The sequence below is a fragment of the Penicillium longicatenatum genome (assembly GCF_028827895.1).
Source record: "Penicillium longicatenatum strain IBT 33135 chromosome Unknown contig_1_segment0_segment0, whole genome shotgun sequence".
Taxonomy (NCBI): domain Eukaryota; kingdom Fungi; phylum Ascomycota; class Eurotiomycetes; order Eurotiales; family Aspergillaceae; genus Penicillium; species Penicillium longicatenatum.
In genome coordinates this window covers 673,484-699,820 of record NW_026643119.1, presented here as the reverse complement: position 1 = coordinate 699,820, position 26,337 = coordinate 673,484, and the positions used below count along the sequence as shown (strand labels likewise).

The following is a 26,337-nucleotide window of genomic DNA, read 5'->3' as shown; positions in this document are numbered from 1 at the left end:
GGGAATGGCTTAGTATTCATATATGCGACAAACTACCTAGCAGGAAGTTATACCGTTTATGCAGCTTCGTCCCTTGCCGGAAACTCCATTGTTCGGTATGGGCTTGCGGGAGTTCTTCCTCTTGCAGGAAACAGAATGTATCATGCAATGGGTGCTGAGTGGGCTGGGACAATGCTCGCTCTTATTGAAGTTGCTCTCATTCCAATACCTTTTATTTTCTACCGATATGGGGATCGAATTCGAATGCGGAGTCCTATGATTGTGAAGGGTATATGAGGCGGCGGTGCATCAAGTTTAGAGGGTGATCTAGAAAACAACCAATGCCCGATTTGCACATTTTCAAATGGATTCTTCCCAAGTAATTCGGTTCCAACATTATTTAGTCGCGTCTGGATATTAAAAGGATGGAGGAAATCAATCCCACACCGGAGGAAGATGAGTATCTAGACCATTCACAAACAGCGATTGCAACCACTCCATTCCTCCATCTATCATCTCACCTGGAAATGATATATCCACATCCAATTCATCCTGTGCCATCTGGATAGTCTCAAAAGGGTGCGCCGGTGCCATTTCGAAATGACTTCGGTCATTGTGAACATCTGCTTCTGACACAGCATGGTCTACATGCCTTGAATCAGCCTCTTTGTATCGAATGTTCTCTGCAATCGATGATGTCTCTGAATTTCGCGCATTGCTGGAGTTCGGTTGGCGGCAGTGCCGTTTAAACCCAGGGTCAGTGTCGATGGGTTGATCGAATCCAATAGCATCGCTTGTACGCGTAGCCGAAGGCCCATCAACGCATTGAATATTCTTAGAGCCATTCCTTTTGCGCCTGGCTGTAGTGAAGAGATCTTGTGCTTCACCTATAGATCCTAATCTAGAGGGCGTGGATGCAGCGCCTGGGACTGTCGGCGATGGGGAATGTGATAACCCATTCATAACAGACTGATCCTTATTATGACAAAGAACACCACGGGTTCTATCCTGCAGTCGTTCACGGGGATGACTGATCGTTGCATCGGCCATCTTATTCAGTCTCCAAACGGTCCGTGCCATTCTTCCTGACACCCAAGTTTTCCGACAGTGGTCCCATAGCGAACGTGCAGCTTTCAGGGTAAGTTGGCCATATGCCCTCTTAAATGAAGGTTGCTTGATAAGAAGTCCCAAAGCGATGATAGTTGCGTTGGTCAGGTAGTGCAGGAAAGGAAAGGTATATTTCGGATGCTGTTCTGGCATGCTGTTGAAGTCGTCGAATATGCTCTGCGCCACGCGCATACAGATAACCTCATTTTCAATGGCCTCTGGCACTGGCTGATTGGGCGTGCAGGACCTTTGAAGCATTGGTTTTCGAATCAACAGATACAAGGAAGACCACCTCTAAGTTGAGGTCAGCAGATATGAATTAGATCAAGAAACGAAATTCTGGGCACAAACGATTCTCATGATAAATTTTTGTTTGATCTGCCACCAGGGCAGTCCATTAGTTCTGACATTCCCAGGATTCTGCGGGTCATAAGAAAACTCTGGGTGAGTTCCTCTTTGCGATTGGGTAATGAGATGCTCTAGATACTCATTAAGAAGAGGGCTTGGGGTTGATTCTGACGTGGCGGCACCATAAAGAGCTTCCCATACTTTGCCTACTACCTTCGAATAATTTGCCATGGCAATCAAGTAGGGTACTGGAGCCATCTCAGGCTCAGCGATTGATTCGTCCATGTTGTGTTCCCCTGACGTTTTTTGAGATCTTGTGAGCCACTCATCGTCCACATTGCGTGGATAGCCTACATCAACGTTGACATCTTGGATAAGAAAAGGGCGTCCAGTTTCTATAGCGAGTCTTCTATCCAAAAGATAGAGGCACCACCATAAGCGACGAGACATCTCGCTCTCAAAAGATGCCATGGACTCTACAACTCGGTTCCTGTGGAGACCAAGGTGATGCGCATGGGATATCGAGAGAGCAAGTACCTTTTCAGCAGGCCCATGGGCATCGATGCGAAAAAGATAAACAACCTTGATTTTGTCAGGATAGTTTCACGCGATATGAACGATGACTTTTTCTCACCATCAGGAGAACCGTTTGGAGCACGAAAATCTGATCCGTGCACTGACTGAATCCATTAAGAAGATCTCCGAACATATCTCGGGCTGCGTTATACAAGCTCCAGCCTGCAGAATATCGCCCCTCGTCACCCTTAATGTGCGAGGACTCGACGCATCTCCCATTAGCAAGGCATAGCAAAATGTGAGCATTATGAACACGAACGGCACCATGTCGGTGCCGTTCGTTGTTACAGGGCTGGTCCCCTATTGAGTTCTTCCACATTTCCTCATATAATTCCCAGATGCTATGCAAGTGAAGAAATGGCACAAGTATATGAACTTCATCGCAAAAGGTGCGCAAAAGTCCATCCCATTGCTCTCGGTCGGGGACCAGCCCATGGGTATTCAAGACCTGGTTGAGGAAACTTGTTTTCATCTCTGGATGGCGCCTGGGCGGATTGTCTGGAGACGGCGTCAGGCAAGACCTAAATTCGCGACCGGGCGATGCGGATTGAAGCCGCGCATACTGGACACCCATTTGCTCCAGGCGACTCTCAACAACTATCAGGTTATGTGTGATGGATGTCTCCCCAGAGAACGTCGGTACTTGGGCAGAGTGTGAATCGGAGTCAGAACGGGATATCCGCCCTCCTCTGGAGTCAATTACCTCGCGTCGGGTCTCTGTTTGGTCGAGATCACTTTGACCTGACAATGTCTCGCGAGGTTGGAGTTTCGGGTCTCTTATCGCACTGAGCTGGTGTTCAATTTTATTTACTCGTGAAGCAGAATCATCAGTTGTGCCGCTAGCGCGATCTGTATTTCTCCATTTCCCACGCATATCAGTCCCAGTTCGCTCACACCTCTGTCCCTTGGCAATGCAAGATTGGCATGGTGCATCACCATCGCACTGGCGAAAATAATGTTAGCAAAAAAAGATACCTGCAAGATTTTATCTGCTTTGCAAATCGTACTTTGATTTTCCGCCTTTTGCACTGGGTGCTTCAAGATGTCAGGTCACGGAGATTGATTGACTTGATTCTGGGGCAAAACGGACCAAGCTTTCGAGGCGTATTTCGCTCTTTTTGCCTTCTTCGGCGCATGCAACACGGCATTTTGGTCGTTTTCTTCGGAGTTGACACGACTTTGTCTTTCTTGTGACTCCGAGTGCCTCATATTCGACAGATGATGAAGATACCGAGCTGGCCTGGGTAGACGGAAATCATGAGGAATGTGGAGAGCTTAGTGGGTCCTTCGGAATTCACGGAATCTTGGGCTCAGGGTCGCCGCCCTTGCCGAATGTGGAGAGTACTTGGTACAAAGTGAGTCAACAAGGCGAAGTGTTAATGCCATTTTCAACTACATGTTTGAGAAACGAAAGACGAAAGAACGGAAGATGGTTGAACCATCCCTCTGGGGAAGACCTGAGATGGTGGCCTGAAAACTCGGGCAGCCATGCCATCAGCCATTGCGTGTGGATCCCAAGACTACAGTAGATATACTCATTCGAAAGCTGTGGACCTTACAGCAGATAAAGACAATGGATATCCGTACGGTCCACTTAGTATTCAAGGAGTTTAGTTGAACAATGGAGTTTTCGATGCTGTGGTAGAAATCGAACGGCTTTATGAATTTGGCATTCATTCAATAGCTGCTGCAGATATGAATGGGCTTCAAGCCTTAATGAAGATTTGAAAGGTCCACAGCATCCTTAGACTGACGATAGTCTATGGCCCGAGCAGAGACTTTTCCTTTGCATAAATAGCCTTAGCCTTTCTTTCCTTGAACGCTATCCAAAGCAACCATCCCTGGAGCACCGCAAAGAGACCATTGTCTATTAATATCCACCCAAACATTTGATAACATGCCACTAACCCCTTCAACGGAAGAGTCAAATAAGCCTTGAATGGAATGTTGACCAGCCCCACCCAAAAAATCGGTAGTATAATGTGGATCAAAACTTGGCTAATGATTCCCACAAGGCTCAACAATGACGTGGAGTCCGGTCTCCATTGGTGGACTGTGTCATTAAACACATACAATGTGACACATATCACCGCAGGGTTTATACGCAGAAATAGGTTGAAAAAGCCGAATAGACTTATTTCCACTGAGCGACCGCTACTGCCGCTTGCAAGAGGGAGCAGAGTGACAAACTCGCAGATCAATATGAGGCATACCCATGTAAACCTTTTAATGAGCGGCATTTGGTAATAACAAATTGCTATCAGGAGTCTGGTTGTATCAGTCAGTATGAGTGCTTTAATTAAGTCCTGCTAGGCAATAGATGATTTGGAAAGATGATCGCTTACAGAATAGTAGAAGCTATCAACCATGCTGCAGTTGCATAGAACAGATGCATCCATTGATCAGAATCTTGAATAATTAAGATATACTTTGCTTTGTTCAAGGAGAAATGATAAGACAAGGTCAACTGCTGCATTGCACTGACGATATTGAAAAACAGCAAGATGGTAGGTATTCTTGCTTCGCGTTTGAATCTGTATAATTGCCGAATCTGTGGAATGAATGACAGAGCATTCAAGAGAACCAATACACTAAATAATTGAATGCATTGTTAGAGGAATCCAGGAAGTCAGTACACAATGATCATACCTGCATAACCATACCGACATCTTAGCACTCCGTTGGAAAGATTATTGGAGAAACAGAAATGAGAAAGAAAACGAAGGAGAGCAGAAATTGCCTACTAGTCTCTAGCATCCCACGCTAATCTCTTTTTGGCCTCAATTGTTGCCTCGTCTTAGGGGTTCCGACTAAGAGGGTCTAGGGGGCCGAAGCACCCGAAATATGTGCGGGTCCGTAGGTCGCTTATGATTCAGGCAGCTACGCCGTCACAGCGATCGCTCTCGAGTTTCATGAGGCTCAACTCCATACTCCAACTTTCGCTGAGTTTGGGATCATATGTATCGTGGTGTTTTTTAAACTCTATTTGTAGCTCTAGCAACATGTTGAAAATACAATCGCAGAGGTTTCTCCTTCAATCCAACCTTGACTTCTAAAAGTAACAAACATGTCCCCACCTTCTCCCCAAGAGCCTTCACTAGAGCTAAGTATGGCAAAATTTACCCTGTCTGGGCACTACAGCCGAATTACGTCACATCTTTAGGAGCTGTGTAATTAAATAAAATGAATACTTTGAAGCTTAGTAGTCAAGGAATAGTGAATAGGGTCTAAGCCGAGTGACTATACAGTGGTTGACCTAGCGATGTATTCACATTTTGGAAGCCAGATAATTTAAGAGGAGCCACAATCGATGATCTTGGCAGTGCCACGGACGGAGCCGGAGCCAGAGCCAAGACCCTCAATGGCCTTGACGTGCTCATAGCCCTCGGTCACCTCGCCGAAGACGACGTGCTTACCATCAAGCCAGTTAGTGACAACGGTAGTGATGAAGAACTGGGAGCCGTTGCTATTAGGAAGTGTATTAGCTCCGTAATTCAATCAGATGGGCGAGGATTAGAAGGATACTCACGTGTTAGCACCAGCGTTGGCCATGGAGAGCAGACCGGGCTTGGTGTGCTTCTTCTCGAAGTTCTCGTCTGCGAACTTCTCGCCGTAGATGGAGCGGCCGCCAGTACCCTGTTGTAAGGAAAAGTCCGAGTCAGGTCTTGTTCAATAAAACGAGATATGGAGGCCAAAAGAAGCTAAGATAAATGACTGGGACCCGCTTACGTTGTGCTTGGTGAAGTCACCACCCTGGAGCATGAACTGGGGGATGACACGGTGGAAACTGGAGCCCTTGTAGCCCTCGCCTTCGGGCTTCTTGCAGAGCTCAGCGAAGTTTGTGGCGGTCTTGGGGACAACGTCATTGTAGAGCTTGAAGTTGATGCGACCCGTCTGGGCTGGAAAGAGAATCAATGAGTTAGCATGGTTGTGTTCGCCAATTTGTGATGGAAGCATTGATGTTAAGGAGAATGAGGTATGTTTGCTGGCTATTTGAGATGGATTGAACGATGCCATTGACACCAAACTGGTAGATGGGGGGTCCTATAGACGCTACAAAACAAGGCACTCACTGTTGCCGATAGGGCCGTACTCGACGATGAAGTAAGCGGAAGACATGATGGATGCTGCTGAAGTTGGTAGGATTGAGAGGATTGGAAGAGGAGAAGGGAATGCAAGTGGGGTATGAAGGAAAGATGGAAGAAGGCGGGGAGTTTGCAGCTTTGGAGGGGCATTCGCAATTGCCCCACTCGGCGCCACCAAGGTCTGAGCGCGACCTCACGGAGCACGACTACAGGCAGAAACTCCGATTTGATCCCCAAGGCCCTTAGCCTATGCGCTATTTCAGTCATGAAGCGTGTATTCCCATAATCTCACGCACCTAGCCTGCGCGGCCTAGACAATGCTGTCTGTATAAAGATCTCACCTTATTAGTATGTAGACACTGTATATGTTACCAAAACAAAGACTGGGGTCAGCACCAAATGGTCAACTCATCTCCAGAGGACAGGAGCTTTCAGTTCCTCTTCGATCCTACTCCACTCAAACTTCCAGCTAGCAATTGCCGCGGCTGAAGGATTTCAATCCTGCCAAGCCTTCCAATACGGAGCTCTTTCCACTGGACTCGTCTCCGACAACGACCAGCTGTGGCAAATTGATGTACTGTCCAACGTTGCGGACGATCAAATCTCAATAGTATTCGATAGAGTTGGATCAGCGACTGTGATGCTTATATCACTCTCAGGTTCTTGTTGATCGTCATGGTGAGACAAACTGAGAGATCAGAGTTGGCAGGCCAAGGTTTCTGGAGCGAGTGAAGGGGCTCTGAAATGCGCAGGTGCAATAAGAAAAGGAAGAGGAGAGGCTGGAAACTTTAGAATGGAAAAAGTAGAATGCAAATAGAGAGAGGGAAGGCGAGAAGACAATAGACGAAAGCAAGAGATATATGAAAGTTTCTCCACTTGTGTTTGTTTATAGTTCGGGTCGTGCCAACCTGTCAAAAGCCATAGATTGAAAGCCTGGAACTTTCTTGTCTTGAATTACTAATAGTGTTGTTGTTGTTCCGGTGAGCTAAGATTTGTTCCACCACACTACTTGACTTTCTGTTGCCCTATAGGTATGGTTTTATGGACCTAAGGTGACAGAGAGCTCCCACAGCGCTGAATGTTCTACCGGCTGAAAATCCATTATTAAATACCAAGGGAAAAGCTTCAGACCACGATACTTTCCTATATTCAGATCGAAACATTCATAACATGGATTCTGATTGGTCACAAACCCGCTCTTTTCGTGACCATCACCTCTTGAGCCAAATAGAAGTCCCATCTGAGTGCGTTTACCAGCTTTACACTGGTTAGTTTACGTACACAATACCTTTTGTATCCATCACTAAATTACTACTAATGCAAGAGTTGTTGGTCATGATAAGAATCCTCCTGGTGACTGTGGTGACTGCCATATCTGTATTGATAAATCTATCATATTTACTGAAGAGCAAAACCACAAGGCTAACCATCCAGAGGTTCGAGTACTCTCGGGCTAGTCTTTGTTTTCCAAGATAAAACGAGCTCGCGTCATTTCCAAATGTCCCACTGTAGATTTTCTGCAACCTACAAGAGATTGGAATGCAAAAATTTGTATTTGCGCGGTACTTGAGCCCTGGAGCTAGACACCAGTTTGGGCCTACCATCCAGGACATGGAAAATGGCAGCAAACCTTTAGCAATATCTTTGCTTTAGTTGATAGTGGGAGGATCAGAGACCACCGGCGGGGCTATCAAGTTAGTATATAGTTTCAAGGCTCAAATGCTTCAAAGACAGGGATACCTACCTGGACTCTGCGTAGTACCATCCTTGATCGAAGTAGTATCGATTCCCTGGCAGAATTAGGTATCAGATATTCATTCCTCTGAATTTATTGAGAACAAGGTCAACATACCAGAGTAATATATCCAAGGACACCGTTCTTGTATGACTTTCCATCCAAAGGCTCAGAATCCATGATGGTCATTGCACCAGCTGTTATAACATCTTCTTAAGAAGTGGTCTAAGTCATCGAGAAAGAGGCCGCCTCTGTGACTCACTGTAAGACTCATTGGTGTAGATTACATCATCGACATTCTTCAGACGAGCCACCTGAGTGTGGCTGGCATAGGGCTCCAAAGCCATGATCTCCTCCTCCAAATCCTCGGCAAAGAATATTTGTCCGGTACTGACGATGGGGCCGTGAGAAATGGTGCCATTAAGAATGACACTCCAGTTTGTGTGGATCTGGACATGAATGTGAATTGCGCGTTTGATCTATTACTGGTCAGCAAGTCAGTAGAGCTATTCGAAGTTCAAGTGGGCATAACAAGGCCAACCTACATAAAATCCGGGGAAGATGGTCTGGAACGAAGTCGCTCCGTGCTTGTCCGTTGGCCACATGCCTCGGAGCCAAGTCTTGCTATCAGTCGAGAGACCCTGGATATTATTAGCAGCATATCCTAATGAGCATATCCTAATGAATTGAAAGTTTTGTTAGGCACCAACCTCCAGCTTGGACTTTGGAAGCCCACCAGATGCGGAGAACGTCCTTCCGGTCTGTTCTTTATATACCTTTCCAAGCGACTCATTGGGATCCAGACCAGTGAAGGAACTGTAAGAGCCGGTGGCGTTGCAGTGCTATTTTGAGTCTACCAGTCAAAACCCTCTTGAGACTTCCTTACTCGGACTGGGGATCATGCATACCCAAATATCCACCAAAACTCCAGTCAATGGCTCGCAGGTATTGATATCCATAAGTGCAATATCCAGCACAAGGGGAACACCATCTTGGCTTTCTGCAATATCCTGGCGAAGCTTCTGGCTCGGGGGGTACCAGTAGGGCCCCCCACTAACTTCGGGAGTCAAGATGGTGGTGCCATTTTTCAAGAAGTCGTACTTGGGAGCCTCGGCATGGATCTCATAGGTGGTTTCCCCATTTGCATCTCGCTTGGCCATTTCCCTACGACGGAGAGCATGTCGTTTCATCTTGCTTGCTCCGACAATGTTGGAGCATCGCTGTGCCTTTTCAGACCGTGTTGCCAGCTCCAATGCACTAGGCTGTGCGTGTGGCCCGGGATGAGCTACTTGCCATTAATATCAGTTGCAACATTTGAATGAGGACCAAGACTGACCAGAGGCCAAAAAGCCTGAGCAGGCAACTGCCATAATGAGAGCTGGTTTTATAAACATCATGCTTGTTGGATTTGCCTTGGTATAGCTTCGATGAACCAAGATTGACCAACATATGGGGCCTTGTATCTGCTTTATATAGTCTCCCCAGGTTGATATTTCCGAATTTATCGTCTGAAGAACCTCGGATACGAATTAAGCCTCCGCCAAAGATCCATCGAGTATGTAGGCAGCCAGGTGATCAGGTATTGTTAAACCTGACCACCTGGCCGCCTAATGTCCTACCTAGATCGATCAGCTCCGCCAAGAAAGATAAGCCTGGAAAGAGATGGACCCCTTTGAATGAATCTCGTCATATGAATCCAGCCATTTAGAAAAGAAATCCCGATCGGCGAAATGAACCAGTCTCCGTGCACACATGAAGTGGATCTTATCACATTTGCTTTTCGTCATGAACCAAGAAAGCCACACTCCTACGCTTCTTCAGATACAGGACAATCAAGCGTACAATTTCAAATTTGCGAAGTCAAGTCTGGGCAGTAATAGTTCTTACAGTTGCATTTCGCGCGGTTTCTAGGGCCATAGTGCTTACGGAGACGAAATTTTGATGACTTGATAATTCTCTACCAATGAAACCCACACAAAACAAACCTGAATAGGATGGTTGGCTTCAGGTGCTGAAGGTACCCACTCCGGCTCTATCTCCCTGCAGACCCCGGTGCGCCTAAAAAACACTAGGGCTTATGAGAAGATTCAGGCTCAAAAATACACGCAATCCGGTCCCACCGACTGACTGAATGTCGTTTATCAACCGAGTGGAGCCTCCCCCGGACATCAATGTCCGGAGCTTGCACGTAAAACAACTCCCAATATTACGAACCAAATGGTCCAAAGGGTCAAAAATAGATGAAGTTAGTTACGGCCCTCTTCCAAGTCCCTGTTGTGATGAACTTTTACGCGTCATGAAAACCACTCAGAATGCTCCCCAACATACTGGAGCTGTTTTGGTGAGTGGCGGTTTTGCCGATCCTTCACCAGGGGATGATGAATTCCGTTGTCTCAATCTCAATATCACGACCTCAGTGGAAACTGTGTCCACTCAAGAAGATCCACAGCGTCCCCTGTTCCCAGTGATGGTGTGGATTCATGGGTAAGCCGCCCCTCCTCGAGGAATGGCCTGGGCCCCACACAATGGCAAAATGGATCCGATCGGCCGGACATGTATTTCCAACCTCCACTGCGACCTTCCCCACATTCCCGCATCAAGATATCCGGGGCACATGGTCCCCATCGTCTTTTTAAATCATGTACCCCGCAATGTTATTCTCTTGCCCCGGAGATTATGAATCTGCGGCAGATCGCTTTCCCCGGAAAAGGCTTGTGTTCCCCGCATCTCATTAGGTCATATCACTCTCTCAGTGGGATTCTAACTGGGTACGCGAAAGCGCTTTCCCGCCGCCAACATTGGACTTCGGGATAAAATGCTAAGGAATTATGTGAAGAATTATTTAAAGGAACCATGTCGACCCTTCGATCAAGTTTTCCTTTCAGGAATTATAGCCAACTCACTCAGACCTTCATAAATCATGGTAGCTCGAAAAATCTGCCTCGCAGCAGCCCTTTCGGCTCTGGGGGTCTTTGCTGCCCCGAGCTCAATTTCAAAGGCAGCTACGGATACTGGCCTCCTCGTCCAAACGTCAAGCGGTTTGATTGAGGGTTTCTTCAATTCCTCAGCCCCTGATGTGCGTCAATTCCTCGGTGTTCCGTTCGCAGAACCCCCTGTGGGGGATCTTCGCTTCGCCCGTCCACAAGAGGTCAAGACTAAGAGGAAAGTGAGGGCACACAAACTTCCGAGCTCTTGCATGCAGCAATTTAGCCTGAACAGCTCCACAATCTACACCACGTACGAGACTGAGTTTCTCGTGAATGGCGGTAATTCCGAAGATTGTCTGTACCTTTCCGTCTGGGCGCCTCGCATTAAGGATATAGAGGCCGAGCAACGCCCATTGCCAGTTCTACTTTATATTCCCGGCGGTGGCTTCACCAGTGGAGGCCAGGACTCTTCGTACAAGATTCCAGATCAGTGGGTGCAGCGGACACAATCACATATTGTGATAGTTATGAAGTGAGTCGTACTACTAATTCGTTTACTATCTAGTTTTTAACATGAAATTTACAGCTATCGCCTCAATATATTCGGCTTCCCTAATGCTAAAGGACTGGATGACCAGAATGTCGGGTTTTTAGATCAAAGACTAGCGTTAGTCAAATCCCCATCCTCTTTACCTAAGCTTATCAGTACTGACCGATCAAACAGTGTCGAATGGGTTCACGAAAACGTCGGAAACTTTGGCGGTGACCCAGAGAGAATCACTCTTTGGGGCCAGTCCGCCGGAGCGGCTAGCGTCAGCATCTACCCATACGGATACCCCGAAGACCCCATCGTTGCTGGCCTTATCGCAGACTCTGGTGGCCCAACCATCATCACGAACACTGACATAACGCATACCAACTTCACCTTCATCGCTGGGCTGGTAGGCTGCGGTAACCTCAGTGCCGACAAGGAGCTTAGATGTGTGCGAAAGGTTCCCGCTCAAACTCTAGAGAATGCCTTGTCGTTCTATAATGGAAATGGCACTAAGCCATCCGTCTCATTTACACCCATCCTAGACAATAAGACTGTCTTCGCGAATTACACACAACGTATTGTGGACGGAAAAATTGCAAAGACGGTGAGTACTCATCTTACACCTCATTAAATGCCAAGTCATAGATTAACCCTTTCATTCTAGCCCATGATTATTGGTAGCAATGCAAACGAAGGAGCAGGTTTTATCTCGTTCACTCCTAATGGACCGGGAGCCGCCGCGCTGGCATCCGCAACCAAGATCATCTCCTGTCCTGTCGGCAAAGAAGTAAAAAACCGCAACCTGGGAGACTTGCCAACTTATCGCTACCAGTACGCTGGAAACTTCTCAAATATTTCCCCTCTGCCTTGGTTTGGAGCCTACCACAGCTCAGAGCTGCCACTGCTGTTCGGTACACACGATGAGTACCGTAGTCGCTCTACCAAATTCGAGTGGGAGCTTAGCTATGCTATGGAGGCACTGTGGTTGTCGTTTGCTGAGGATCCCACCAGGGGACCTGCTCGTGTTGCGGTTGGCGATGCTCTGGCTAATCCTAACAAGAAGAGTTACTTTTCCTGGCCAGAGTTCAAGCAGGGTGGTAAGGATATGTTGCTTTTTGCGAAGGACAATGACCTTATGCGACTTGTTTCTTCAGACAGTATCGATGATGGCTGTTGATGTATATTGAAGGATTATATCCAGGTTGTCAAGAAGAGAAAGAGAGGGAGGGCCAAGATAGAGACAGGGAGAAATTAATTTGGTGAACATTTGTCTAGTACCAACAAGTCATGCTTTCCTATATCTACAAAAAGTCCATTCAAATCGTGAGCGCCCGTCTATGTTACTGAGGTGTTTTGGCTTTGATCACAGCGCTGATACTACGAGCGGTGTGATCAATATTGAATCTGTTGAGCCCACTAAAGGCAGAGATTGTCAGCTCTGCGCTTCTTACCAAGATTTCTAATGACTTACGCGATGGATATTCTCCCAGATTCCTGGAGATAAACATGGAACTCATCTCGGAGGAGAGTGACTTGTTCCACTGAGAGTCCAACATATCTAAAGAAAGTCAGTAAGGTCAATTTGATCGATCTAATATTGGTAAGGTGACTCTTACGAGAACATCCCGTTCTGATCAGTGATATGCCGCCAGTCTCCTGGTGTTTCCAACTCCTCCAACATCTCCCTGAGCGCAAATCGACGATATTTAAGCTGATTTGCCATATCGCGAACTTCGTCCCGCCACTGGCGCTCCAAGGCCTCATCGGACAGAACAGTTTCAATAATTTTGGACCCAAAGTCCGGCAGTGCGCCAGTCTCTGCTCTTGCTAGTAGACTCAGATGCTTTCCTATCCTCTTCGCGGCTTCCTCGCTTGGGGCAAGAATGGAGAGAATCCCAACGCGTTCGCTGTAAAGACGAAATGATTTCCCGTATGTCGAGACGAACACAAGTGGAATTTCGTGCTCGGCAAATAATCGAACACTTTCAAGGTCTGTGTCGATGTCTCCTGACGCAAATCCGGGATAAGAGGCATCGAAGAATGCCAAATGGCCATGCTGTGAGAAAATCGAAGCCAGCTCTCGCCACTGATCCGATGACGGATCGCATCCAGTTGGATTCTGTGCTCCAGACTGAAGAAGGACAACTGATTGAGCTGGTAACGACTTGATGGCCTCTGCAAACCTCACAAAGTCCAAGCTGTTCGTCTTGCTACTAAAATAAGGCAGCAGAGTAGGCTTGATTCCCGCGTATTGAAATAGGTGTGAATGATTCACTTGGATTTAGTTAGCATTAATTTCCTTTGTGTGTGGTCAATGGACTCATTACACCAGGTCTCACTCGGAAGATAAATCCCAGGAGTTTCAGTCTGCTTCCATGGTCCATAATGGTTTTCCAACATGACTGCGCCTACATGGCATCCACCGCTTGCGCCAAGTGTCTGTGCAGAAACTATTCTAAAACGTAAATTCAGCTCTAGCGTCAGATTTTAAAAGTTACACATGCATTACTTACCTCTTTTCTCGCAAAAGACGATGGTCCGGCCCGAAGAGTAAATTGGCGCTCAAGTCCCTATACTTTTGGGAACCCAGAGGGGAAGGGCGATACTCATGATGCCAATCAGGATCATTGAATATTCTTTTCTTTGCCTGTGGCGTGAACAATATTTAGCGATATGCCGGTGTGGAATATGGACTTTGGAAGTATTACCTCTTTCACGCTTGGTAACACGTAAGCTCTTCCTTCGTTCGTTTTATAGACACCCACAAGCAGATCAGTTCTACGCGGATCAGTATCGGCTCGGAATTTCAAAACGAGAGCCTCGAGTCCCTTTTCAAAAATTAGCGGTGGTTTACCAACTACCATATGTATACTTTACCTGTTCGGCCCACTGGCACATCTTCGAAAGGATTTGCTGCTATGCTACCCATTTCTTTGCGGAGAGTAAGTTTATGAGGGCGATTCAAGGATAAAGCGCTGCAATATTGGATCTTATAACTTGGTGCCTGCGGGGAATTGTCTTGAAGTGATATGTATCTAGGAGCACGTCATTGGTAACACGCGTTAGTAGCGGCTTTATACGCCATATACCGCTCCGAGGATGTGGATGTTGTAGCGCCCAAAGATGGAATCATTGACATCTCCAATAAAGTGATGGACGGCGCTCTTGGTTTTTCTCTTGAACCCGATGGCAATATCGCGTTTGACTCCAGTCAAGGATTCCGTGTCCGTGTCCCTTGAGCTTGGAGACATCATCAAACGGATACACGTGGCAGAGCCCTTCTTCGAAGACTCTGTTGCATCCATGTCGGACCTTCTGATACTGAGAGCCGAGACGGTGGTGAATCGTGGGAGTAATGGCGATGCTGCGGACTTTCGATGGGTGCTGTCGGAGGTGGCAAGGGCTGGTCAAATTCTCAAGAGGTTGAGCTCAGATGAATTAGAGTATATCCGCAATGCTAAGAAGTCTTTCCTCGGTAGACTGGATTGTTTGGTTTTGTATTCGGTCTTGGATGACCAGGATGGGAGGACCCTGTAATTGTAATATTGATACATCATGCATGATATCAATCTGTATTTTTTGGACAATCTTGGACAATTTCCACGTAACAGAAACTAGACCTCGTAATTAGACAGCTAGGCTATCCTATATCATTGAAGTCAAAAAACTGCTTCAAGAATCAATGGAATGTGATAATCCGGTGAACCATTCGGCGGCGGGCTTATAGTTATTTAACTAGACTTTGGGGCTGAATAATAATCGTCCTAATCGGGACTAGTCCGTGACATATCTACCCTTTTGCAGCACACACTCTTTACAGCTTGACTCCTTCCGTGAATTTGTGGACTGACGCTTCCATGATCATAAGTTCCTTCACATTATCCTAAAGCCTCACACCAGCTAGCCTCAAATATGACAACGACTACTTCGCCCAATATCAAGACTCGATTCCTAGTAATTTCCGACACACATGGACTTTACAGCTTGCCGGAGTTCTTATCAGGTCAATATGCAGATGTCGCGATTCACTGCGGGGACCTTACCACGGAATCCAAACTTGAGGAGTACCGGGCCTCCATCCGATTACTTCAAGGCGTGAATGCCCCTCTCAAACTCGTGATAGCCGGGAACCACGACTTCACAATGGACATACCAGCATTCAAGAAAAAGGTGGCAGAAGCTCAGCCAGCGCTGGACCTCGACTTGGTTGAGAAAGTATATGGCTGTTATGGGGACGCTGGACGCATCCTTGACGAAGCCTCTGGGATTACTTTCCTAGACGAGGGTACCCACTCTTTCCGTCTAGAAAATGGTGCGTCTTTGACTGTCTATGCTAGTCCATACACACCAACTCTCGGCAGCTGGGGCTTTCAATATAATCCAGATCACGGTCACGACTTTTCCATTCACAATGTCGATGTCGCCATGACACATGGCCCGCCAAAAGGGATCCTCGATTATACCTACTCTGGCGAAAGAGCAGGGTGCCCATATCTCTTTGGGGCGATAAGTCGAGCCAGACCTCGGATGCATTGCTTTGGTCACATTCATGAAGGATGGGGTGCGAAACTCGTTAGTTGGCGTCAAAAAACCAGCGAGAAGCCTTCTCACTTGACTGATATTGATAATGGAAGATCTGTGCTCATAGGCAAGCTCTCCACCTTGACTTCTAAGAGCTTATCTGTCACAAGCCACTGCTCCGGGGACTCAACCCAGCTGGAATATGGGTCTCAAACGCTTTTCGTTAATGCTTCAATCGAAGGAGCGGGAGATCTTCCGGTACAACCACCGTGGCTCGTTAAGCTTGAGCTTCCACTTGCAAGCGAACTAGAAAATCAATAATCCAAGACATTGATCGATAATTGATACTCATTGCTTCCATGGGATAATGAACTTGTGTTTACTTTGAACAATAGAAACTCTTCGAACAAATCGATTCTGCACTTACAGCTATATATAGTTCTTTTTCCAAGTACTAGTGCTTGACACAATCAAATGGTTTGAAAATTCATCCATGTTGAGATCAAGAATGCCACTTCGTAGATGGACTTTGTATATCGGGTATCCTCGGAATAACCGCGAGTCCCGGGTAGACACGGGAAGGCGATTACTTAGCAGCAGTTATTTGCATTGCTGCCATCAGCCTTCAAAACGACAAGAGATCACTTGCCTCCTATGTCGTCATTGGATGGTAATTTCAGTTTAACACTGATACTTCTCTCCTGAAAAATGAGCCAGCGGGAGCTTTCTCAAGGAAGCTAGCCTTTGATCGTACATCAAGTTCAAAGTGCTCGCCTAGGCCTTCCGGATTCACCACCGGAGTCTGTCGATAGCAGGGGCCATCCCCTGTTGACACCAAATTCAAAATCGCTAGTTTCAAAGCATAAAGGACGAAGCTCTTTGAAACGTCCTCAATTTTTGCTATCATTGTAGTAGACACTAGGTTTTTATCCTTCAATACTCTTTGCACCTTTTTATCTAGGCGAGATTTCAAGATCATACGTATAAAGGGAATCAAGTTTACTTTGCGGGTCAATATCTTAAATCAAAAAAGCAGCTTCTCCTAACATATTATAGTAAATGAATTTCCTTGGTTCCACTTAAAACTTTCTGGATATCAGTTGTCTTTTTGCTGAGCACAAGTAACTTCATCAATGGATAGGCATCGTTGAAAATTGCCAGTAGCGCTTCCGTGACCTTTGTGGGGTCACAAGCATGATCTAAACCGTCAGCAATGATATACACGCGCTCAAGTCGTCTAAAGCAGTCCACGCAAGCCCTGTGAAGCTCGTGTTTCTTTAAGTTTTCGCCAAGCGAGATATTGAACTGCATTGCAATATCCTTCAGTAGGTTGATGATTTCTTGGCCGCCAGGGCTGGAATCAGATGGAGAGATAAAGATGCACCCCAAAGCAAACCTCTTTCCATCACGAGGAGCTCTATCGTCGATTTGAGCTTTGACATTTTGAATGATCCGTGCTGCAAGTGGCGTTTTACCTGTGCTTGGCTCCCCATGAATCCACAAACACCTTGTGGTGCCTCTTGACTGGGTCCATTGGATATAGGGCTCTTGCTTCTGTATCCATACAAATTTTGCGATGTGGCGTGCCTCTGATGACCTCTGAAGTGCCGCCTTGTACTCGGGGGAAGAATGCGCTTTGACTTGAAATCAGTAGCTAGACATTGAGAAATACGAGTTCTGGAACTCACGTAGGGCCTCACTATATCGAGCTCTTACGCCAAATGGCGAATGCATATTTGTCGTCAATGCGTCCATTGCCAAATCGCGCTCAACATTCAGAGAATCTGGTAGGCTCCTGATGAGTTTCTGCATTTGTCTATCAATATCGTTCAGCGGTCGAGGTGGCCGAGCGTGTGTGATTGTCTGTACTGGTTGATAGGAGTTTGGCCGTGCCGCTACTCTTGTAGATGTAGTGGTAGACATAGATCTAGGTATATGTGCTTCGGTACGCCGTGCCTCGCTTTGTACAACAGTCACCAGAATATCTCGACCAGACCGTAGCTCCGCTAGGGCGTGAACGTAAGAACGTTCAAAGGGTTTCGTCATACTCGAAGGTATCATAAATCGGATGCTCTCACGCTTTTTTCCAATGTTCTCCATTGCTTTGGTACAACAGTTCAAAATTGAGGTCAAAAGCCCTGGGATGATAACAAGAACGCGCTGAGAGACTAAAAATCTGCTTGAGTGTTGTAAGACAGTGTACGGTAATCTGCCATCATCGATGATGTCGCATATATCGGCAAACATCGTCGCTATATTATCGATTTGAGAGTCTTTTGCGACCTATAGTATATTTAGAGCCTTCTTGCAATGTTAAAATCAAAATACTAATTACCTGCAGAAGATAGCTGACGCAACCCCATAATAAGGTAGATGGTCTCCCATGCTGCAGATGCGTGATCATCTGATCGAGCACAGGCGACAAGACGTCGATAAGAAAAAGACATCTAAGAACTTTTTGGCAATATTTGTGCCTAAACACCCTTTTCCTGGCAAGCCCAATAACTTCCTTGCCCGTTGCGGTGCTGCCATCGCATCTGTGTTTGCTTGCGCTGTAGAAATCGTTGAGTGCGGCCCACGAATTCGCTCTTTGCTCATTCCTTGCAACGCGCGACATATCTTAGGTAGATGGATCTTTAGACTTACAGAAATTATTCTGGGTGGAATCACAATTTTAGTGTGAAGCACGAACCCCTTCCCAGTCTGGCCCCCGCAGTGCGAACAGGGCAGGAGGCTATGCCCACCATGAGCGATCAGTATTCGTCTCGTATGGCTTCATGTATTGTTAAGTACCTATTATCTAACCTTTCAATCCCAACATGGCTTCAAGACTCGAAGGAATGAGAAAGTTGATCCTGATGTATCATATGTATGAATTAAATGCTCCCACAACGAAATATAGAAAAGGGCCACAAAAAAGGTAGTATAGGAAAAATCGACATTGCTGATTTGGTTGAATCTCGATACAAAGAACTGCTTGGAAACGGGCTGGTTCCGCCTGGGGTTCCAAAAGACCCACTCTGGTGGATTTTGCAAGCCGGCGCTGTCCCTGGACCCATGACCCAGAGGAAGTCTATCCGGCAACGAACTAGTCCAGGAAACCTGAAAAGTAACAGCCTTGGAGAATGCTTACTAGGCCATTATTTTTATCAGATGGGGTTGTGGTTTAGTGGTATAATGTTCGCTTTGCATGCGAAAGGTCCGGCGTTCGATTCGCCGCTGCTCCATTTCTTTTTTGCCTTCAGGGCCTTGATCTTCAAATTTCTTTTTTCTTCACGGTTTGTCTGCATTGGCACGACAAGACTCAGACCACCGAAAATGCGACCATAGTTTGAGCAAATTCCAGGTGTCTACGGAATACCAGCCTTCGCCGTGGGGCTCATCGTTTCGGGAGATGTTCACCGGTGCCCACGAGTAAATTGATCTCGTTGGATGTAAGTCAATTCTACAAGCAAGAACAGAGTCCGGCATGCCGCTCGACTTGGGGTCCAGGATGTATATCTTTTATTGAGGCTTTGCGCATGTTTACTTATGTTAATTCAAAAGCTTTGCTGCTCATGTGGGTTACTAGGCTGAGTTCATTGTCGCCGAGGGGTCGACGTCCGCATATATTGTTATCTAATTAACCTCTAGCAGACTCATCACATTACAAAGTCAATGTTCCAGTCAACTGGATATCTAGCACACTCTTCCCCACATAAATATGGTATTCGCCTTTCTGTAAGCCCCAAACTTGTTTCTCAGTGTCCCAAGCACTAAGGTCACGACGTGTCAGATCAAATGTGAAGTTCTTGTGCGCACCAGGCTGAATAAGCCGTTTTTCAAACCCACGCAGGACCTTGACAGGACCTCCCGGGATACCAACGTAAAGCTGAGCAACCTCCGCAGCCGCCACAGATCCAGAGTTAGCGACAGTACAGCTGACAGAAGCAACAACATCCCACAGCGATGGCAAACCGCCTTCAGCAATGACTTTGCCGGGTGGTGCGTAGCTGGTGCTCACACCGTGGGCAACTGAAACTTCCAGATCGGAGTACTTGAAAGTTGTGTAGGTAAGACCATAACCAAATGCGTACTGAGGCGTGATTCCGCTCTTCTCGAAGGCTTTGTAATCAATATAGACTCCCTCGGTGAAATTTATCTGAGGGTACCAAATGTCAAGGTCGCCTGAGGGAATGGTAGGGTCCAGAAGAGCACCGTAGTCTGCTGCTTTCTTGGCGACGGTGTAGGGAAGACGACCGGAGGGTGACTGCTTGCCGTACATTACTTCTACCAGGGCTCGACCACTGTCTTGGCCAGGAAGATGGGCGTAGATGACTGCGGTGATATTGGGATTTTCAATCCACTGGTCGACAAGTCGGACACCTGCGTTGTGGATAACGACTATGGTGTTGCTGCATTGGGCTGCAACATTCAAGACTAGTTCATCGGAATATGGGTCTGCCAAGTATGGGCGGTCCCAACCTTCACTCGATTGCTCGTTGATGAAAACAATACAGGCCTCTGACGCAGGATTGACAGGCGGATCTTGGGAAGCGAAATCCCACGCAAGGAAGGTATTGTCTTCATACGCTTGGCGCTGGAAGGCATCGAAGGGTGCATCGATGTAAGACGGGGTGGTGGCGCCAGAGCCTCCACCAGAGATCATTGTTCCGTTAAGAGCAACACCAGGACCTTTGGTTGATGGATCAAGACTGGAAAGGAAAAGATACACCATGCTTGTCGCTGAGATTGCAGATCCGTTGGGCCAAGATAGAGTATTGTCTAGACCGGTAGACCACCCAACGAGAGATTCCCCATCTGCAGTGTTCCTGGAGGCAGCGACAGCATCATAGCCGAAGAGGGAGAGGAATTTGGGCTTCTTGAGTGGAAGTGTGTTTTCCGTGTTCTTCACGAGAACGTGGCCTTCCACGGCACCTTGGAAGATGGTCTTCTTGGATTTCGGATCCCGGGCATCTACCAACGTGTGCGGCTCAAGAAGGCTCACCGGCATTCCATGACCCGGGTTCTCCAGCTCGGCATATTTATACCAGGAAGCCACGATGCGAGTGGCCATATCATCGAGACGGCTCTGTGGAAGAGACCCGTTTCGTACAGCCAAGGCGAGTGTGCCGTTATCCCAGAACGATGACGATGGCATGACCATATCCAACCCGGACAGTGTACTTGCAAGGCCACTGTGCTGGGCACTCCAATCAGTCACAACGAAGCCCTGGAAGCCCAATTCGCCCTTTAGAAGACCATTGAGTGTCTTGCTGTTTTGGCAACCATAGCTATTGTTGATTCTGTTGTAGCTGCACATGATAGAACCAGCTCCTGCTTTCACTGCATCCTGGAAGCTCCAAAGGTATTGCTCATGCATAGTCTTGTCATCGACATTGGTAGAGTAAGACTGATTGTGGCTGTCGGCCAGCAGCGAAGGCGGGTTTCGATTTGTTTCTTGCTCATTGGCAATGAAGTGTTTGACGCATGCAATGACATTCTTTTGTAGACCACGGACCGTCTCACCGGCCAAGGCACCGCCCAGGTAGGGGTCATTACTGAATCCTTCCCAATTGCGACCACCTCGTGCTATTCGGCCAGAGGGACCGACGACAGGGCCAAGAGCGACATTGATACCCTTCTTCTTGAATTCGGCTCCCATGTAGCTAGCACGCTGGTACGAGAGATCACGGTTCCATGCCGCCCCAACGTGAACGCCTGAAGGGTATCCATTGACCATATCGGTCGCCCGGACACCGTTCCCGGCATCTTGTAAACAGATCCCAGGGAAGCCAAGACGCGGGGCACCACCTGAGTTTCCACTGCAACCGTTGGTTGTCGATGTATATCCATAAGTGAGGTTGTTTTTTTCCTCATTTGTCATTTGAGCAATGAGAGCTTTCGCTTTGGTGTAAGCGCTTTTCCAATCTCCCAGGCCTTTCGTTTCGGCTGAATGCAATGTTCATCAATCATCATTTTCATCATAAAATAACAATTAATGGAGATTGGAAAAAAGGACTTACGCGTCGGGTACACTGGCTCAGATCTGCCATAGGACCAGAATTTCTCGAGATTCGCTGCCTCGGAGGATTCGCTCTCTGCCGAAACACCTCCCACCAGCAGTAACGCTGCAGTAGAAAGCGTGGTCAACTTCATCCTCCCAAGTGGCCAAAAAGGAAGGTGAGAAGGTGATGAACGGAACGAAAGTTTAATCTTTTATCATAAACTTCTGGTTGTTCCAACGTTATCAACGGGCATGATGTTGGACTTTATATACCACCGAGGGAGTACGCCACCCGGCATTTTGAGCTTGATAATTGCAACCCTTGAACATGGCAGGAAACATTTGAACTTGGCGTTTGACAAAACCTCCAATGCATACAGTCGGCTCGGGCAATTTCCATCAAGGTGGGGCTTCTCTTCAGCACACATTGGAAAGCGGGGCCCCGCATTTTGTGTCATACACACGCGAGCCATGTGAGCCATGATTGAACTAAATCATTACGTGTGATCTCATCATCGATACCCTGGCTAAAGTCTCTGCGACAGTTTGGAATCTCCCCTGGACGCTGACCAACTATCAATATTGATACAGGTATGTTTATTGTTCCTGGGCCCCTTTTATTTTAACTTTCGGGTTCCTTAAGGTGGTTGTTCTACAGAAACCTTCCAACCACGGGCACACAAATGTTAAAATCTTTACCCGCACATTTAAGGTTTTTCATAGTATCATGCTTCCGATGTTTAACCGGTGTGCGCGGGGCTATTGAGTTCAACTTTGAATGTCATCTTCCGGCCCACGGACACTATCAGGGAAACATTAGCCGATGAGGGGCGGGTCAGATGTCAACAGCCCTTTGTTCCCGGGGAAGTGTCTCAAGCTAAGGACTAGAAGAGAGATCCGGGGCACTGCAGAGACTCTCGGCCCAAAGAACTCCATTAGGCGCAAAAACCTCGTATTCGGCTGTCCGGCCTTCACCATAGCATCAATCTAGATGTGGCAGAGAAGGCTTCCCGAGCTTCGAATTCCTTGTTGACTTGGTGGCGTCAACGGCGGGGGCAACACATTGGTCTTCTGATCCCCGTGCCGAGAATAATGCCAAGTGTCTACTCAAGAGGGGATTGGAGTTGAGTCAAGGAAGGAATTTTCAAGGACATGTTCATGAAACAACCTTAAATGCTGTGTCAAACCCCCATTCCCGCGCCATTTTGATCTATCTGGTGAAGCTTTTGATGAGAGAGAGCATTCTGTGGTTCTGGAAAGCACAACTGCCTGTCAAGGCTCATCAAATGCCATTGATGTAGCAACGTAGTATATTCCCGACATTTGAGCGAGGCCCCACATGGATCACCATGCTCCCCGCGAAATGGCGCTGCCGAAATATACTATGATCAAAGTGGGCTAAAAAATCATTCGGATGCCGGGTCCGCCATGGCAGTTATCTTCGGTAGATTTCTCGGCTGACGGGAGAAGTTTGTATGGTTTACAGGGTTGCCTTTGGGCAGAGTGTTTAAGGGGAGTTAAAGAATACATACACAACTATGTTGCAGAAACTATACCCTAAGGCAAATGAAGCCACTCTATGCCAAGGTGCTACCACTATTCTGATAATGACTCGGTAGGCAATATGCTCGACGATTGAAGCTGAGAGAATGATGTCGGTGCCTAAGGCTTTGCAGCGGGCACCCATCCCGCCCTCTCGGATAGTGAATCTACCTGCATTCTGTGCTTCCAAATTTTCCTTTAACGTTTTTTTTCTATAGTTATAGAACGTAGTATCACGACGCAGTGATTGGAGAGCCTATATGTTTCAAGAAGGAAGCAAATCCCCCCACATAGCTTGACTCAGCCTTCATATACCTCTTATCTCCCAAATCAAGGACCAGCGACACATTTGGCTTGCTGTCTATCATACGACGGTGCCGCTGCAACTAGTAGAAAACAGGATCTCCTGGGAGACTTGGGGCGTACAATGCCACCTGTCTGATAAATCCAGTCTCATTAACCATCGTTATGGCGTAGGTAAATCCTTTGCAATTCCGGAATGAGCACATATCTCGAGATTACTCTTCGGCAGGAGGCTTGAGTTGAGCTAATGCAGTATAACGTGCAGCCTGAGTCGCAGAAACCGGCCCCGACGCAGTAAAATATAGGTTCATAGTTGGCATCTCTTGAAGAAAGATGCTCATTGCTTCCTTGGCCTCTGAAAGCTCAATAAATTCCCAAAAATTCCAATTTAACGCCATCCAATTGTATCGAGTGTCAGGTGTAGTGCTTGGAGCTTAATTTGCCAGGAACGGTTATTCGTCCTCGATTGAAAATAATTCTTCGAAGTCAGCTGACGGTGGCTTATGCACAGAGGGCACAACCCCAGTAGCGGAGGTTGCTTGAATTTGACTAGATCAAAACGCCATAATTATATCAGAGTATTGATAGGCGCTTACCCCTGGGCTCAGCCAAGAATAATTAAGCAAAAAACGGGTAGAATAAGCACTAACAACGAGGGAAAAGCCAGGAAATAGGAAAGGAAATCTGGTGCATACTTCGAGCACACCAACTAAGCACTAGTAGCAAGCAAAATCTACCTCGCAAACTCAAAAGCCCAAGCCGTACTACTATCGGTCTGGTAAATTGGGAAAGTTAACTTGTTCCCAGAGTAAGTATGCGACACAATCCCACGATCGCTATACGTATCAACCTCCTCCCAAACATCCGTGCCGGCAAAACCCCAGGTCTGGATATCAATCGTTCCCGAAGTCGGAAGTCCAACCGCGCTCATATTTTCAACCGTAATCTGCCAAGTCCCCTCGGTAATCCGGACACCGCAGAGAATGCGGACTTTGTCCGAGTCAATGGTTGCGTATACATCCATTAACCGATCGCCTGTGCCGGTGGTATTCGCCCGCACACCGGTCATGTTGAGGTTGTAGTATTTGTATACCTGGTATTCTGGTGCGGAGACGTAATCCGTTTCGGTGCAGACGGTGGGGTCCGAAACTTTTGTTAGGAGGTTGGCAAATAGATCGTGCAGGACGCAGAGACTTTGCCAGTTTCCTCGGAGCCCGAGTGTGTTGTAGCGCTCCAGTCGCGAGATCCACCAAGCTGCACCAGCGGGAATTTGTTCTGCGAAGTTGGCGTACTCGTTTATATTTACTTGTCTGGAGGGCATTTTGTATGTTTTCAACATGGCTGACAATGATGAATCACTGTTTTGGAGGTCGTCTGTTGAATCAGTCGATGTTCCTTCGAGGTGGTAGGCATATTGGTCCGGAATAGTCTTATTGCCGGCGACTTGAGACAACCAGTTCGTCCACCAGGTGTTAGTGCTTAAAGGTGATCCAGCCAGCGTCGGCCCAGAGATGAGAACTTTGTCGAAATCCGCATCCTCTCTGCAAACAGACAAATTAGTATCCAATTCCAATATATCAATATATTTGGGAAGATACGGGCCTTACCTGAGGAGTTTGTGCGTCCGAACATACAAATCAAGCCATTGTTGCTGGGTCCGATTCCAGAAGCCTGTCAGATCAGGCTCATTCCAGATATCCCACACCAATCCCTCCAGCGCATTATTAGCCTTGAGATCGGCCATCAACGTGCGTATGAACAAGTCGTAGTCTGTCCAATCGCCGTTATCACCCGGCCACACTGTTGACGAATTGGCATGATCCGTTCCCCACACATCATGTGGCAGGATAATGAAATCTGCGCCATACTTGCGACAGGTTTTGTAGTTCGAAAGAGTCGAGGCAAGGCGGCCTTTGTATTCACTTAACCCCCAGATCCAACCCCGATCCGGCGCTTCTAGCTGTGCACCTCCGGCTCGACCATACCGAAATCCCATATCCGTGTACCAGTGGTCTGGAATAAAGTCCTCCGTGTCGGGAATTCCATAAATGAATCCAGAGGCCAGGTGCTCTGGGGGACCTTTTGTCACGGCAAGATTAACGGTGGCAGTAATACTATCTGCCTTTGCCAACGATGTGGCAAGCAGAATCGTCAAAATTCCCGAGCGTATCATCTTGAAAGTTGCTCAGAGGAACTGATGTGCACGATTCGATCTTGAAATGCGACATTCTGCTCTTTTAAATCTTTCTCGCCGGAGCCCCGTTTCTTCTTTCCGCCCTTTCACGGAGTTTCGACTCCCTTGTCCGCCCTCCACAGTTTTCAATTGTGGATTGTGGAGCTCCGCGACGGATCGTATGTTTATTTGTGACGAAGTTCGGTGCAGGGGTTTAATGCAGCCCCGCATTGTTGCGAAGTTTCCCCGGATTTGATCGGTTGGAAGGATTCTGAGTGTGGATGCTTTTTTTTTCCTCCGGTGGGGAGTGAACATGCCTCTAGGCTCCTTATAGAATTATTCCGGTGGACAGAATGTGTGTTTACTAAGATGGTCATGGTGGTTCTGAGAAAGAGGTCTTGGGTAGTGTATCCAGGTCTGCCGAGGTACTACTTAAGAAACCAGAATGAATCATGTTAACCTTGGAAACGCATCGAGAAGGCAAAAAAAATTATATTTTAATATTTCAGAGATGCCAGCA

The 26,337-nt window shown here is 47.2% G+C and overlaps 9 protein-coding genes across 9 annotated transcripts; 3 read left to right on the top strand and 6 right to left on the bottom strand.

The window, feature by feature from the left end:
* Positions 1-414: 414 nt before the first annotated feature.
* N7484_001038 (Zn(II)2Cys6 transcription factor) lies at positions 415-3,219 on the bottom strand (the record flags this gene model as incomplete). The annotated part of the gene is made up of 5 exons (XM_057111458.1): positions 415-1,380; positions 1,438-2,016; positions 2,069-2,953; positions 3,018-3,045; positions 3,101-3,219. The coding sequence occupies 5 exons, from the start codon at positions 3,217-3,219 to the stop codon at positions 415-417; spliced, it is 2,577 nt and encodes an 858-aa protein (XP_056976195.1).
* A 2,082-nt stretch (positions 3,220-5,301) lies between these two features.
* Positions 5,302-6,129, bottom strand: N7484_001037 (peptidyl-prolyl cis-trans isomerase f ppif; the record flags this gene model as incomplete). The annotated part of the gene is made up of 4 exons (XM_057111457.1): positions 5,302-5,476; positions 5,540-5,646; positions 5,740-5,909; positions 6,084-6,129. 4 exons carry the CDS (start codon positions 6,127-6,129, stop codon positions 5,302-5,304), a joined length of 498 nt encoding a protein of 165 aa, XP_056976194.1.
* A 1,615-nt stretch (positions 6,130-7,744) lies between these two features.
* On the bottom strand, positions 7,745-9,200 carry N7484_001036 (intradiol ring-cleavage dioxygenase; the record flags this gene model as incomplete). Its single annotated transcript, XM_057111456.1, has 8 exons — positions 7,745-7,782; positions 7,840-7,885; positions 7,948-8,027; positions 8,093-8,309; positions 8,376-8,471; positions 8,541-8,672; positions 8,739-9,115; positions 9,167-9,200. The coding sequence occupies 8 exons, from the start codon at positions 9,198-9,200 to the stop codon at positions 7,745-7,747; spliced, it is 1,020 nt and encodes a 339-aa protein (XP_056976193.1).
* A 1,550-nt stretch (positions 9,201-10,750) lies between these two features.
* N7484_001035 (chlorogenic acid esterase precursor) lies at positions 10,751-12,469 on the top strand (the record flags this gene model as incomplete). Its single annotated transcript, XM_057111455.1, has 4 exons — positions 10,751-11,289; positions 11,344-11,424; positions 11,482-11,896; positions 11,957-12,469. 4 exons carry the CDS (start codon positions 10,751-10,753, stop codon positions 12,467-12,469), a joined length of 1,548 nt encoding a protein of 515 aa, XP_056976192.1.
* Positions 12,470-12,632: 163 nt separating this feature from the next.
* Positions 12,633-14,156, bottom strand: N7484_001034 (uncharacterized protein; the record flags this gene model as incomplete). The annotated part of the gene is made up of 6 exons (XM_057111454.1): positions 12,633-12,708; positions 12,764-12,850; positions 12,909-13,566; positions 13,632-13,731; positions 13,806-13,862; positions 14,022-14,156. The coding sequence occupies 6 exons, from the start codon at positions 14,154-14,156 to the stop codon at positions 12,633-12,635; spliced, it is 1,113 nt and encodes a 370-aa protein (XP_056976191.1).
* A 322-nt stretch (positions 14,157-14,478) lies between these two features.
* On the top strand, positions 14,479-14,829 carry N7484_001033 (uncharacterized protein; the record flags this gene model as incomplete). Its single annotated transcript, XM_057111453.1, has 1 exon — positions 14,479-14,829. The coding sequence occupies one exon, from the start codon at positions 14,479-14,481 to the stop codon at positions 14,827-14,829; it is 351 nt and encodes a 116-aa protein (XP_056976190.1).
* A 375-nt stretch (positions 14,830-15,204) lies between these two features.
* N7484_001032 (metallophosphoesterase family protein) lies at positions 15,205-16,134 on the top strand (the record flags this gene model as incomplete). Its single annotated transcript, XM_057111452.1, has 1 exon — positions 15,205-16,134. The coding sequence occupies one exon, from the start codon at positions 15,205-15,207 to the stop codon at positions 16,132-16,134; it is 930 nt and encodes a 309-aa protein (XP_056976189.1).
* A 3,325-nt stretch (positions 16,135-19,459) lies between these two features.
* On the bottom strand, positions 19,460-21,951 carry N7484_001031 (beta-glucosidase; the record flags this gene model as incomplete). The annotated part of the gene is made up of 2 exons (XM_057111451.1): positions 19,460-21,744; positions 21,819-21,951. The coding sequence occupies 2 exons, from the start codon at positions 21,949-21,951 to the stop codon at positions 19,460-19,462; spliced, it is 2,418 nt and encodes an 805-aa protein (XP_056976188.1).
* A 2,426-nt stretch (positions 21,952-24,377) lies between these two features.
* Positions 24,378-25,817, bottom strand: N7484_001030 (glycoside hydrolase family 39 protein; the record flags this gene model as incomplete). Its single annotated transcript, XM_057111450.1, has 2 exons — positions 24,378-25,185; positions 25,252-25,817. The coding sequence occupies 2 exons, from the start codon at positions 25,815-25,817 to the stop codon at positions 24,378-24,380; spliced, it is 1,374 nt and encodes a 457-aa protein (XP_056976187.1).
* Between the last annotated feature and the right edge of the window lie 520 nt (positions 25,818-26,337).